The sequence below is a fragment of the Miscanthus floridulus genome, chromosome 5 (genome assembly GCF_019320115.1).
Source record: "Miscanthus floridulus cultivar M001 chromosome 5, ASM1932011v1, whole genome shotgun sequence".
Lineage (NCBI taxonomy): Eukaryota > Viridiplantae > Streptophyta > Magnoliopsida > Poales > Poaceae > Miscanthus > Miscanthus floridulus.
In genome coordinates, this window is record NC_089584.1 from 127,334,622 (window position 1) to 127,349,636 (window position 15,015).

The 15,015-nt window shown below is 46.4% G+C and overlaps 2 protein-coding genes and 1 pseudogene across 2 annotated transcripts; 2 read left to right on the forward strand and 1 right to left on the reverse strand.

Annotated features, from left to right (window-relative positions):
• Positions 1-371: 371 nt before the first annotated feature.
• On the reverse strand, positions 372-1,505 carry LOC136455316 (protein ALP1-like). Its single transcript, XM_066455399.1, has one exon. It carries the CDS (start codon positions 1,503-1,505, stop codon positions 372-374), a length of 1,134 nt encoding a protein of 377 aa, XP_066311496.1.
• Positions 1,506-9,987: 8,482 nt separating this feature from the next.
• LOC136455317 (S-type anion channel SLAH2-like) lies at positions 9,988-11,524 on the forward strand (annotated as a pseudogene).
• A 55-nt stretch (positions 11,525-11,579) lies between these two features.
• On the forward strand, positions 11,580-12,080 carry LOC136455318 (uncharacterized). The gene has a single exon (XM_066455400.1). It carries the CDS (start codon positions 11,580-11,582, stop codon positions 12,078-12,080), a length of 501 nt encoding a protein of 166 aa, XP_066311497.1.
• The last annotated feature ends 2,935 nt before the right edge of the window (positions 12,081-15,015 follow it).

The window sequence follows — 15,015 nt, forward strand, 5'->3', positions numbered from 1 at the left end:
TTGGCACTTCGATAGAAGCGTGTTGTCTATATGTTTAAACTCTTCTTCTTAATACAATAATACGTAAATCTTTTGCATATTCGAGAAAAAAGTTTGCTTTCACAACTGCTTGTTGCTATAAAAGGAGGAAACAAGATGTCCAGCATCTTGCCGGCCGGTTACAATAACCAGAATATCCAAGATTGACAGAAACCTCAGGCCGGAGTACCTGGGTTGGTACATGTCTACGCTGAGATATTAAAGCAAGATTCCACAAGCTTATATTGTCTGCAAATTTCACTATTTCAGTCTACTAATGCCTAAAATTATCATATCTAAAGGAAACAAATTTCACGTTACAACAATTGTATAAGGTGTTGATGTCCTTGGATTCATGTCAGGGGGAAGGGAAAAGGCAGACGAAAATATTGAATGGTCGTGATCATTCCGGGTAATTGGCTGCCGAGCCGACTGACATACTGGCAGAGCAGGTCTCTCTGAGTGACGGCGCCGTCGTCTGCCACATTGCTGACCTGCTGCCTGTAGCCGTCATCGTGGTTGTGGGACGCCGGCATCCCATCCCTGACGGCATCTTCAGGGTCGATCATGATGTTGGTGAGCAAGCAGCAGGCATAAATGATCCTGGACAGCCGATGCTTGTCTGGCCTCCACAGCTCTCCCTTGAGCACCCGCCACCGATCCTTCAGATTGGCCAGGGCACCTTGCACCACCATTCTCGTCGCGGTGTGACACTTGTTGAATTCCACTTTCTCTGCAGATAGACCGTGCTCTTGGTATGGAGTCACCAGCCATGGAAGGAGAGGGTAGCTGGGATCCCCAACAATGTATTCCCTGACCATTGACCCTGCTGATTCTCCAGGAAGCTCCATTTGCCCAGTCAGCCTTGAGCCTTTCTGGCAGAGCCTGTAGAAGCCTGAGGTGCGCAGGATGCACGAGTCGTCCAAGCTTCCAGGCCAGCCACTGACAACATCTCTGAACCGCATGTCAGGGTCGATAATGGCATGCAGGACCATGCTGTTCCTGTTCTCACCATATAGCCAGACATTGCTGTTGGGCTGAGATGAAGAGCACATGAGGACGTGTGTCGTGTCTATAGCGCCACAGCAGTTCGGGAGACCCTGGATCTTCTCAAATTTCGCTTTGATGGCTGCCATCTCCTGAGGGTCAGGCCACTTCAGATGACTAGCAGCGTGCTCCTCCAAACACTCAATGAACTTCCAAGTGATGTTTGAGATGGCTGAGTGGTTCATCCCAAAGCGTGTTCCTATGCCCAGAAGTGACTCACCAGTGGTAAGTCTTAGCAGAGCAATGGCGACTTGATCCTCCACACCTAGAACCACCTTGTCCCCAAACCTGAAATTTCTGTAACTTTGTGTCTTTCTCTTGCAGTCCCCTTTAATCAGAGAACAAAGGTAGTCTAAAGTGTTCCTTGACATCTTTAAGGCAGTCTCGAAGTTTTGGCGTTCTTTCGAAGGTTGTCCTGTAAAGGCATCAAACTGAATCATAAATAGAGATATCCTTATCCGAATCACAGTTTAAAGTTATTGTACAAGCCACCTTATCTAAGACATGAAGGGTTAGAATCTGGAGGATTTAAGTTTATGTTCTGCATAGTTTTTTAGTAAAAGAGGAACATGTGTGAGACTTCACAGTTAGTTAAAATATAAAATAATCATGCTTTAGGAAACAGCAGGAAATCAAGACAAAGCACTGCATCTGCGATAGTGCACAAAAGCCCAGCAGCTAATAGACAAGTCAGAAGGCATTATAATGTATGGATATGAATGATTTGTCATTGTTATCAGAAGAAGTTAAGCTGTTTGTATGACAATAGAAATAAGTTGTACATATGATTGCCCAAGATACTTAATTCACGGTTCCAGAGAAAATTGTCAATTGAAAACACACTGCAGTAATAAATATATATCTAAATCATGACAATTTAACCCTTCATGCGACCATCTGATTAAATCATACTTCATCCCTTGGTCTGCATCAGAGCTGGAACAGGTAACTCAACTGTATCTTTTTAGCAGTGACTTCAAACTCTGATAATATCACCATTCAGCTTATTGTTAGGACAGATGCTTCCAGGTGATTCAACTAATTTTTAATGATAGGACGTGGTTCAAAGAGAACACTCCTAGCACAAGAGAGAGTCTAAAACCCATAGCATAATTAAGGATTTTGCAGTAGGTCTGACCACAATACAGCTTGCTAAATTACGATAGCCATCTACAGTAGGTTCAGGCCAACATCTCTTGCTAAATTACTATAGAAAAATGGAGATAGTCCTATGAATCAAAATATTGCAAAAAAATGGAGATAGTCCTATGAATCAAAATATTGCAAAGACGACCCTTCATATCAAATATACGGTTAACTGCACAACTGAGACCAAGGAAGATCACCATCTGTTCGTGACTCTTATAGTAAATTCTTGACCAAATTACAGCTTGCTGAATTACTATGGTCATCTACAATACTATGTGTTTAGGCAAAACATCTTTTGGGAGGTGAAAGCATCTATACCCCTAGTTGGGTTTCGGTGATTACTAACGTGTGTTTTGCAGAGACAACTTGTGTTAGGTCATGGTAATGATGATTGTTTGGGCAATTATGGTTTTCATGCCCCTATCGATGGAAATCGTTTCAGGTTTTCAAAGGATGGACTGATAAGGTTAAGTACGGACTAGTTCTAAGTGTCGTTTGGTGTTGGAGAGACACTTAGAGTAGTTGATGACTTTATTTTTCATTTGGCCCGTACTATTAAAGGGGGGTATGGACTAGTAGCTTGACCTAGGTGAGTCTAATGAGTTAGGTGGTGCACCGTGCACACTTGTCAAACTTAGCACTAGGTAGGCTCAGGAATGGCCCAAAGATCAATTGGAGTCAACCTCATTCACAAAGGATTTTGAATTGAAAGTGAATGTAGGGTCAAATAGTTGACCTGGACGCTGTTTGAGTGATGACCGGACTCACAGGGTGCTGCGTCCGGTCAGTGATCAGTGCGCGCAGCAGAAGCCGAGGAGCGACCGGACGCTGCACAGGTGATTGGAACCGGACGCGCCTCTAGTCGTATCTGTAGCAGTAGGGCCTCACTGTCAGGGAGGACCGGACGCTGAACAGTAAACGACCGGATGCCAAGTTTGCAGTGGCAGGTCAACATCAGGGAGGGTCCGGGGACCAAAATTTCTAACCGGACGCGTCCGGTAGATGTTGACCGGATACTGGCCAGCGTCAGGTCACTCCAACAGCCTTCCCTGTCAGACTGAAGCCACGTAGTTGTTGGCTACTGACCAGACGCGTCCGGTCACTTCGACCGATGCATCCGGTCACCCCAAAAAATGCTGAGTTGGACAATAACGGTTATGTTTTAAAGTGGGGAGTATATATACTTCTCCTACTCGTCCAACTTAGCTCTCTTGCCCATTTGTTCAACTGATAAACACCTTTGGAGTGCAAGGGAGAGCAAGAGGCCCTGTTTGTTTCCGCTTCTCCCAGACACGCTTGGATTATAATCTAAGTGAAGATTTTCTCGCTTCTCGCTTTTCGCTTCTCATAGTTCAAATCTCTAAAGCGGCTTACCACATAAGCGAGAATCGGTGGAAATAAACAAAGTGTTTGGCGGGATTCTCGCTTATTTCCACCGATAAGCCGCTTATAAGCGGAAACAAACAGGGCCAGAGTCTAGTGGGGTGATTGAGATTTGATAATCCAAGATTAAGGACTCCATTAATGCATATGGAGTAGCAAGTGTGCATCCATCTTTCTTATTAGGCTTGTCTTGGTCAAGTGAGAGTTTGTGCTTGTTATTATTGGTGATCGCCATCACCTAGACGGCTCGGTGGTGATTGGAGACTTGGTGATCATCCGGCGGAGCTTGTGGATGACCAAGTCATGGTGTGAGCGGTTGTGGGCAATTCACTGCGACGAAATGTCAAAGAATCAGCCCGTAGAGAGCACTTGATCCTTGCGCGGATCAAGGAGGGGCTACACCCTTGCGTGGGTGCTCCAACGAGGACTAGTGGGGAGTGGTGACTCTTCGATACATCGGAAAAACATAGTTGCGTTCCTCTCCTTCTCTTTACTTTGAGCATTTACATTTGAGCAATTCAATTCATGTCTTTACATTATTAGAATTGTCCATGCTAGAGTAGGATTGGAACCTAGGGTGTAAAACTTTTGTAGCAGGTAGAACAATAGAAACACTTCTAAGCAACGGGGGTGAAATGAGCTATGTGTAGGGCTTAATTATTGAAAGAAAGTTTAGAGTTAGCCTAATTTCACCCTATTCTTAGGGATCTTGATCCTTTCAGGAGGCTACAAGCCTTCAGACACTGGCTGACTAGGTATGGCAGTCTATTATAGTCATGCACATATTATGAAGAATGTGTGATGATCTAAATGATGCCAGTATGATCCATCACATCAAATTTAAGATCAGCTTTACAACTGAGACTACAAAATTAAGTTCCTCCAGCGATTTCTGTAAGGTCATTAAACTAGTATTGCATCACTCAACTCGTGTAATGGTGTTTTAAGAGGCAACACTGCCACGGGCATCTTCCAAGTTAATTAGCAGTTATCATAAATTAAAATGTAAAAAGCAACTCAAACTACAGGCCTCATTAAACCTGATAAGCTGGAATATACTGCACCCAAACAAAAATCTACTGTGGGATTGGGGAAAACAATCTGGTGAATATAAATGTCAGTGTTCACTAACAACCAACTATTATCCACCAAACAAGTTTCTATCATCCTTCGCTGGCCTGAAGAAGAACGTGTTTCTTCAGGAACATTTCACTTCGTCCCCTAGGAAGAACTCAGTTAATCTAAGACAAAGAAAAGAAATTAAATTCTTAAGACACCCTGACATCAACAGTCAAGCAAAAGATTTTGGATTAGGGATGGCACGATGAGCAGAGTCAACACCACCTGTAACACTAACATGCCTAATGCCACTGCGCCCAGTTTTCGCAGATCTGGATTGGACACGACGAGGCAACAAACCCTCAAGTGGCAAAACTAATTGTGCTCTCAAACAACACATTTACCTAGACAAGTCGGGCATGCTCCTCGAGCGGAACCACCGTCCACGTCGTCCGAAATTCCTCCCACCGTCGGATCTCACAACGGACGCTCCAGATCGCTCGAATCAGCTTCCATCAGGAGCGGCTTCTCGTGCTTCTCATCCTTCTTTCTAGCTTCTCCACTGCATCTTCGGCTTCACATCCGAATCCAGCCACATCAATATATATAGACATGGCTTCTGCTTCTCCTCCCAAGTCGGACATGCTCCTCGAGCAGAACCACCGTCCACGTCGCCCGAAATTCCTCCCACCGTCGGATCTCACAACGGACGCTCCAGATCGCTCGAATCAGCTTCCATCAGGAGCGGCTTCTCGTGCTTCTCATCGTTCTTTCTAGCTTCTCCACTGCATCTTCGGCTTCACATCCGAATCCAGCCACATCAATATATATAGACATGGCTTCTGCTTCTCCTCCCAAATTCTCTTTCTCTCCCATCCTCTCTTTCTCTCCCGTCGATCTCTTCCTCTCCCTCGATGCGGACACGGGCCACGGCAGCGCGTGGCTGGGCGGCCACGGGAGCATGCGGCCAGGCGGTCATGGCCGCACGGCAGCAGCCCTCCTCCTCCTTTACCTCTCTTCCCTAGCGAGCCGGCGGTGGGCGAGACAACGACGGCGACGGCGGCGGGCGCAGGGCGACGGTGGCGAGCGCAGGGCGAGGGTGGGGCCCGACACCCCCTCCCTCTTCCCCATCCTCTGTGCGGCCTCCTCGATGCCTCCTATTGCCTTGGCAGATGTGCTTCTATGCTCGACGAAACCCTAGGTAAGGATGGGCCAAACCCTAAATTCTCTGTCCTTCTTCCTCACCTTCTCCTTCCCTGACTTTGTTCAGTGATATGGCTGTAGATGTCGTCTTTTGTGATTTTTAACCAACAATTTCGATTTGGGAAGTGCCCCATGAGCCATACATGGCCACGTCGATTTGGGATATTCAGCTAAATTTTCGTTACCAAATTAGGTCTTCAAAGATGATGCTCTTGATATAATATATAAGAAGTGAATAATTCATGCTCTCATTGTTCCTTAGTTTGGTTTCATATTTTTACATATATATATCTTTGTGATTTGTTGTACGAAGTCTCATTGCTAAGAGAAGAGATAAGGGAGTTATTTGACTGATACATTATTAGTTGACGTTGATACATTATTATTTAACGTTTATAGTTTGCTACACGATGTGTCTTGGGTAAGAGAAGAGCTAAGGGAATTCTTTAACGTTCATAGTTTAGTTGACGCTAATAATTAACCTTTACAATTTCAAATGCTACCAAGGAAAACAAAACAATATGTCTCTATAAGGTTGATTTCTAAACAAAAAAGCTAGGACTTATTCTTTGTTGTATTGTATGTAACTATTTAGGTTTGAAAATAGGTGATCCACACTCTTCGAAAATGAGATGGTTTACTCTACAAACAAAGCACTCCATCGGCCTTCGTGTTTGCTAGCTTTCCCCATTTTTCCGTGTACACAATGTGGCTTCTAATTCTATCTGTCAAAATGTTCGCTGAAGTGAAGTAACCTATCCTTCCGGACTAAGCGTGCGAATATTTACACAGTGCTATGTGGCTGAAGTTAACTCTGCGAATATTTTGACACTTGCTACATGGGAGGCCTGCGACGCGAGCTAGGTGAAGATACATTGTCTCTTTTTACCGTACAGATCCTCGCAGAAACACACATCCACGTCACCCTAAATGTTGTTTTCGGCTATGGGATCTTCGATTGGATGGGTGCGGTGTGCTGTGTTGTTCGGTGAATCCCTAGCAGCCATTTTTTGGTACCTGATTTGTTTAGGTTGATTACCTGTTTTATGTAGGTTGGATTTGATTCGATTACCATTTCAACCTATTTTATTTAGGGTGGATTCGTGATTCCTCCACTATTTGAGAGGTCTGTTTGTTTATTTAACAATTTAACTTATTGTGCCTATTTATTATTGTGAATGCAGCTCACATATAGATAAATTGTGATGTGCCGTGTAGGCACAATATGAATCCTTTATGTGTAGGTATCTTTCTTACATCCCTCCTCCTTCTGTTGCTATTTGTTTCCTTTTCCTTATTCACAATGTTATTTCTGGTTATGTGTTACACAATTTTATTATTTCTACATATTTCTTTCAGATTTTAGCTAGGCTCATATTTCTTTTAGATTTCAGTTAGGCTCCTTGAAGAGATGTATTTTCCTTCCTTTGTTTTAAGTGTACGCTTCATCTAGCTCAGACTATAAGCTCTTCTTTACATTTTAGCTACTCTGCTCAAACAAGGTATATGTATATGTAGTGGTTCTTTGAATATATGGTACCATCTACAATTCTAAAATATCTGAGTCTAAGTATATTTCACACTATGAGAATGAGAAGCAATTTCAAGCCCAGGCAATTTCAATAATTACTGGTCCTATACACAAAACAAGATTCAACTCCAATCGATCAGCTATTTAGTCCACTGCATTTGCTTAAAAAAGTTGGGACTCTTATCTATGATTGTCTCCATAACATAGCTTTTTATTATTGGACCACAAACATTATTTCTATAGTTCTTTTCGTACACAGCAGTTCGTTATGTTAATGAAGGTCAATGTCGTCGTGTTCATATTTTCAGGTTCATCAAGTGCCTGGGCGGCACAGGTAAAAAATGTTCAGCACATATTTTCAGGTTCATTCCTATCGTATTGTCTCAAATTGGTTAGTTCATGGTTTCATCTGTGATTTGTATTTATTGTGGTGGGTTCAGGTTTGATTTCATACCTGTTCAATATTGAGAATAGAGCTTTGCCGTTTGTACAGTTTTACAGTGCACAGAGTTTTCCTCAGAGAGTCAAGATTCATAGTATTGGAGTGAGTTCGTAACAAATCTTTTTGTAGGATTGGCATTGCGGATAAAGTCGAAGGAACTACCTGTTGGCTTGCCACGCTTTGGTCTGGTATATTTTCCCTACCTGCAAATACTATTAGAATTCATATATAATCAGCATATCTTTTTAGCTAGCAATAATGCATATCGTTTAGTACCAAATGTTTAAAACTCACAACTACCGATGGATTGGTTGTAGTTCATTTGAAGATTGGTTGTTCCTTTACAACGGCAAGGCCAATATAGATTAAGCTATTGTCATTACTGCATGTCATGGTACAAACCCTGCTTGGAGATTTTTTCTACATGCTTAGATTATTAGCTCGTTTTGTTGTTCCTCCGAATTAACTAAATCTGCAATAAAAACACTTGCTTACATGATGCTGCTGTGAATGAAAAATTGGATCATCAAGCAATCAGCTTCCATCTTTTTGAGAAAGCAGTCTATTCCAATTGGACCGTTTCAATGCTTCACTATGGTCCCAACAATGACTATGCACAGGCATATTGGTTTAACCTATGAATCTAGATAAAAAGTTCCTCTCCATCTATTGTACAGTTCATAGACATGACCTAATGCTAAATGCTGTACGTGTTTAACATAAAAACATTCATATTTGTGATTCCTTCAAATTAACAGGTTCTCTTCTTATTTCTATTTTACAGCTTACCATGCTGCCCACAGTTAGGCGACATCACTTTATGTATGCCTAAACTTTTATCGAATCCAAATTACTGCACATTAATATGATTGTTACCCCACATCTGATAATTTTTTTGTTCCTATCCTGTACGGCTACATGTGAATCTTGAAAAAGGTTTTCGTTGGGCTGCATCAGTGGTGTTCGCCTGCTGCTTGAAGTTGTCAATTTCTTTTTGTTGTACAAGGTATAGACTTAAAAGAAGCTAGGTTCCTCTGTACAAATTGACCTGCAGTCAAAATTTTAGGGCTAAAGGTAATCCATTCATAGTTTGCAACGAATTGAGGTTACCAGTTCTTACCTTACTTTTCTACAAGTTGTGCTTTTGGGTTGACCAAGGTGAACTAGATATTGATGTTAGTTAACTAAAATTTGTTATGCAGATAAGGCAACATGGTTCCTTTTGTTTCTGCACTAATGCAGGTACGTGTTTCCTCATGTCTAAGTTTGATTGCGGGAAAGGGATACACTTTACATGCTCCTCACAATATTGAAGTCCTTTTATGCTCTCAGCCATGTAACTACATCTTATCTGCTGTAAGTCAGGGTCATTCTTGTGTACGTGATTAAAAAGTCTTTTCTCCTTACTTTAGCGAATATTATCTGAAACGTCAAGGTCCATTCACAATGCATCCATAAGTTAATATTATTAGTAAGCATGCAGAGGCAGACTATTTGGATACATAATAATTGTCGGATCTTCGGTTTGGCAATCCACTATTCATTCATTTGGCCAATTTCGATTTGGCAAAGCACTCAGTGTTCCCATAGGTTGCTGTGTTGCCAGATCAAAATTGGCAAGATCAGTTTGCCTTGGTTCACATAGTTTATTCAATTTGTTAGTGAATTGCCAATAGATCTGTCCTACACTTTGGTAGTCTACCCTTACCTTATTAGTTGGTTTTTTGGTATGGGTGCTAGCATGGTAGTCTGCATTTCTGATTTTGAGCAAATTTTTCTGTTCTTTCCCAATGGCATTCTTTTTTTTTTTGAAAGATACGGTTACCCGGCATTATATTAATAAGAGAGAGTTCACAACTTAATGCGCGAGGAACGCGTCCCCTGCAACGGTCTTACCCGGCATTATATTAAGAGTAAAATGCACTGTAGGTCCATTAACTTTCGTTCGGGTGTCATGTAGGTCCATCAACTTTAAAACTGTATTTTTGGGTCCATTAACTTTCGTTTCGTGTCATCTAGATCCATCAACTTTGAAACTGCATTGTTGGTCCACGAACTTTTAAAATAGTTTACTGTAGGTCCACGCATGCATGCATGCACGTCGGCTTCGGCCTCCGGTCTTTGCGCGCGTACAGCAGTGAACTATTTTAAATAAATGTGCGCGGATCACGATCACGCGCGCGTGGCGCCGGCCGACGACGCCCACCACCAAACGGTGGCGGTGGAGGAGCAGCAGGTGCCGGAGGCCGTGCACTCGCCGCGGCTGATCAAGCAGACGCGGTTCCACTCGCAGCCCATCCTGAACCTGCACCCGCCGTCGTCCAAGAACGTCGTCGACGAGGCACGGCGGGGCGACGGCAGCAGCACGCGCGACAAGCGGTTCGACCCGTTCAAGACCTTCTCCGGCCGCCTCGAGCGCCAGCTGTCCAACCTGCGCGGCCGCTCGCAGGAGCCCGTCGACGGCATATCCCCGGACTCGAAGATCTCCGAGGAGGAGACCGACCAGGTCCCCGCCGCCGACCGCTATTTCGACGCCTTGGAAGGACCCGAGCTCGACACGCGTGCTCAGGGTAAGCACTAATCAGCAAGCGCTTTTTTTCCCGTTCATTTTGATAAACAAGTAACACAAGCTTTCGTGTGTTACAGGCCACGGAGGTACCGGTGCTGCCGAAAGACGAGAAGTGGCCATTCCTGCTGCGGTTCCCCATCAGTGCGTTCGGTATGTGCCTGGGCGTGAGCAGCCAGGCCATCCTGTGGAAGACGCTGGCGTCGGCGCCGCCGACGGCGTTCCTGCACGTGAGCCCCGTGGTGAACCACGTGCTGTGGTACGCGAGTGCGGCGCGAGTTCTACCACCCGGTCCGCGCCAACTTCTTCGCGCCGTGGATCGCGTGCCTGTTCCTGGTGCTGGGCGCGCCGCGGCTGGTGGCGGAGATGCACCACGGCGTGTGGTACGCGGTGATGGCGCCCATATTCTGCCTGGAGCTCAAGATCTACGGGCAGTGGATGTCCGGCGGGCAGCGCCGGCTGTCCAAGGTGGCCAACCCGTCCAACCACCTGTCCATCGTCGGCAACTTCGTGGGCGCTGCTGGGCGCCCACCTCTACATGTCACTGGTACGTCGTACTCCGGTTCGTCGTGACGCATCCACCACGTAGCTAGCACATTTGCGTTCGATGATGATGATGATGATATCCCTCGCATCGCAGGCGGTGCGCATCAACTTCTTCCGGGGTTTCCGCTTCTCGCTGGCGTGGTGGGCGTACACGTTCCCGATGACCACCGGCGCGTCCGTGGCGACCATCACGTACGCGACGGAGGTGACCAACGTGCTGACCCGGGCGCTCTCCATCAGGCTCGCGGGCATCTCCACCGTCACCGTCGCCGGGCTGCTGGTGACCACGGTGTTCCACGCCTTCGTGCTGAGGGACCTCTTCCCCAACGACGTGTCCATCGCCATCACAAGAAAGAAGCCCAAGTTCAGCAAGATCCTGGCGCATTTTCGCTCGTCCAACTCCGACATGAAGGAGCTCGTCTTCTCCCTCTCCAACTCGAAGACGGTGGCGCAGTCCGACTCCGGCGACACCAAGACCGACCCCGTCCGTGACGACCGCCAAATCCCGAGCCGAGCCGTGACCAGGAGCCGCCCGGTCGCGGTCTCATTCTCATGTATAGCTGCTACATCCCTTAGCTAGCTGTACATAGCGAATCTTTTTTGGGTTCTACTGCATTACGAAGGAGAGGTCGCCGATGAGCAAGTGTGCAAGCACGCATGCATCGATCGGCCTAAAGCTGTTGTTGCAGCAGTTGGTCGGCGTGGTTGGAATGAATGAGCAGACGGCCATCGATGGCAGCAACAACACCACCACCACCACAAGCGGACGGGATCAAGACGAGAAGAACACCGACAAGAGCACGAACGAAACCGGCGGCCAGGTTGACAAGAGCGAAGAGGAGGCGTCCACTGACGACAAGAGCACCGGCGTTCAGGCTGACAACACTGTCCAGGAGGAGGCATCCACCACTGACGATAACAACGCCGGCGGCCAGGCTAACAACAGCACCAAGGAGACACCGACAGAGTCGAAGGAGACCGTTGGCGGCGACGACGGCACGGCCAAGAACCAGAGGAGCTTCGACGACACGAATGGCAGTTTGGACGGCGCACTGCCCGTGAAAGAAGACGGGAATGTCGCTGAGAAGAGCTCCGGGTGGTGGTGGGCGTCGTCGGCCGGCGCCACGCGCGCGTGATCGTGATCCGCGCACATTTATTTAAAATGGTTCACTGTTGTACGCGCGCAAAGACAGGAGGCAGAAGCCGACGTGCATGCATGCATGCGTGGACCTGAAGTGAACCATTTTAAAAGTTTATGGACCAGTTTTAAAGTTGATGGAGCTAGATGACACGAAACGAAAGTTAATGGACCCAAAAATACAGTTTTAAAGTTGTTCGACCTAGATGACACCCCAACGAAAGTTAATGGACCTCCAATACATTTTACTCTTATATTAATAAGAGAGATAGTTCACAACTTAATGCACGAGGAGCGCGCCTCTTGCAGCAGACGGCTGCAGGGGTAATGAATACAAAAGCTAATTATTCACTAAATTATTTGCAACTGCTAGGGGTCTCAGGACCCACTGTTCAGCACTAGCCCACAAGGAGCAATCATCTCTGGTCACGGCAACCACTTGCATCTGCGAACATATGGAACTCGTAAAAACTGTGGCGTTTCTTTGCTTCCAAATGCACCATAATGTCAAATTAGAAGCGATCCTGCCACTGAGTTGGATATTGTAGGCGGACTTAGCAGTGTATTTTCCGGAGCTCTCCGGCATCCACCAAATTTGGCTAAACACCCGGTTAAGGAGCACCGCGAGAGCAGATTAAGCGACACGACGGACGCACACACCAACCAAGCAGTGCAAATTCTGGACCGTTGGTATCGGTACTAGACGGTTTTATAGTTGAGGATTAAAATTAGACCAACATAATAGTTGAGAGGTTAAAAGTGGACTTAATCCTTAGATGAATCGTTGAATTTATTTTCATAATAAACTTATTTATTAGAGATATAAATATTGCTAATATTTTCTATAAACCTAGTCAAACTAAAAAAAAGTTGACCAACACACATCCCATAATAACTCTTATTTTTAGACGGAGGGAGGAAGGACTACCTCTATTACTTTGTCCCAAAAAGAATGGAAATTCTGCTACATGGTAAGTCAAACAGTTTAAAGTTTAACTAAATATATAAAAAATACTAATACTTTTTATGCATAATAAATATAATTAGATTAATTACAAAATCTATTGTCATAATAAACTTATTTGAAGATACATATGTTCTTATTTTAATGTTATCTTTCATAAGTATAGTCAAATTCAGGATTGTTTGACTACATGGTAAGCAAAAATTTCTATTTTTTTTGGGTGTGGGGGGCTGCAGACATTTAGATAGATCCATTCGTGAAATAAAACATTCTTCTATAGTTCTATCTATTCATCAAGTGTGTGTTCACTGTCTCCTTTGGTTTCCAACACCGTAGTGTTCCCGGGTCCCCACCATCGTCATAACCATTTCCAGTCCCCCAGGTGCACTTCAACAATTCAACATTGTCCAGATATAGATATGCTATCGCTACACCAGCGATGCGCCAGGGTCATCCGCTGTCGCTGATGACCGTCGTTATTGCGCCATAAACCAGCCCACGATGCGTCATCCATGAGCCGCGATAAGAACCCATGGCGGGGCACCCATGCCAGCACGACTCCACCTTGTTAAGGCAGAGTAAGATCATAGGTCTAGCACCATCGGATTCCCCTTCCCTGACCCCTCCAACACAAAGTCATCCGTTGATGGAGGCCTTCATTATTGTGGCAACAACAACAATGCCAACAAACTCATTATTTGAATACTTGAAGTCAAGTCCTAAGCTTGAGGGCTGACTAAGGAACGGGCATGTATGAGAAATAAAGAATAAAAAACAAAATTATGCTAAGAGAAAACTAAGGAACGAAAGGGAACAGGCTCCCCCGAACGAAGCAATTCCATCACAGAAAAACAAAACCGATGGTAGTCATTAAACCACACAGTAATATTTACACGGGGGCTCCCCCACAAACTTAAACTTCTACCTTCACTAAGCTACTTATATTTTGCAAGCTATTGGATCGGCCCGGCGGCATCTGCTGTCGGAGCGACCGATGGGGGGCGCGGGCTGCTCACTCCCCGGCGGCACGACATTCGGCTCGGTCGGAGCCGGAGCGACGTTCACCTCCGCCCCAGGCTCCACGCCGTCTGCAGACTGGGCAGCGTCTTCTCCGCGCATGCTTCTGGCCATGTCTTCACGGCGGACGTCCATCACCCACTGGGCAGAGACTTGCTCCGCCACTGACCTTGCGTGCGGCAGCAAGCCCTCTCCGATCGACTGGATGTCCTCCATGCTCAAGCCTTCAACATACCCGCTGCAGATGGCAGCGAAGTCTAGGTTCGGATGGTGCGTCACCACCGAAGTCAGCACCCCCGACGCCCCGTAGAACAGCCCGCTCCTGATAAGGTCCGGAACCGCATCCGGGACCTCCGCCAGCTGGACCGTGGGCGCGCTAGTACTGGGTGCCGACCCAAAGACGTCCAAGATGACCAGCTGGGCAACGTTGTGGATCTGGTCAAGATCCCCCTCGAGAGCACGTCGCTCTTCACGGGACTTGGCCAGTTCCTCCGCATTCCGGCTGAGGGTCGCCTTGATCGTCTCCAGGTCCCGCTCTAGTGTCTTCACCTTTCCACCCAGCTCTGAGAGAAGAGTGACAAGCTCAGAAACAGGCTGAAGGGAAAAACCAACAACGAAGAACAGAAAAAGCACGTACCGACACGGAAGTTCTCAAGGATGGAGAGATCTCCTGCCTACTGGGCCGCCTGCTCACGCAGTCGGGCACTCACGTCCTCCGTCCCCATCACCCGGCCTCAGAGCGCAAGCACCTCCTGGTCCGCCTCCGACCAGGCCTTCCGCTCCACCTCCAGGGCCTTCCGTGCCGAATCCAGGGCGTTCTGCGCCGACACCAAAGCGGCCCACTCCGGCTCAAGGGCCGCCAAGGACTCTCGCAACACCGCTTCGGTGTTCGCCAAGGATGTCCGCAACCCCGCCTCGATCTCTGCCTGACCGGCCTTCACCTCCTTGAGCC

Excerpts from the sequence above, each read along its gene's own strand:
- LOC136455316 (XM_066455399.1), bottom strand. The coding sequence starts at position 1,505 with ATGATTCAGTTTGATGCCTTTACAGGACAACCTTCGAAAGAACGCCAA.
- LOC136455318 (XM_066455400.1), top strand. The coding sequence starts at position 11,580 with ATGAGCAAGTGTGCAAGCACGCATGCATCGATCGGCCTAAAGCTGTTG.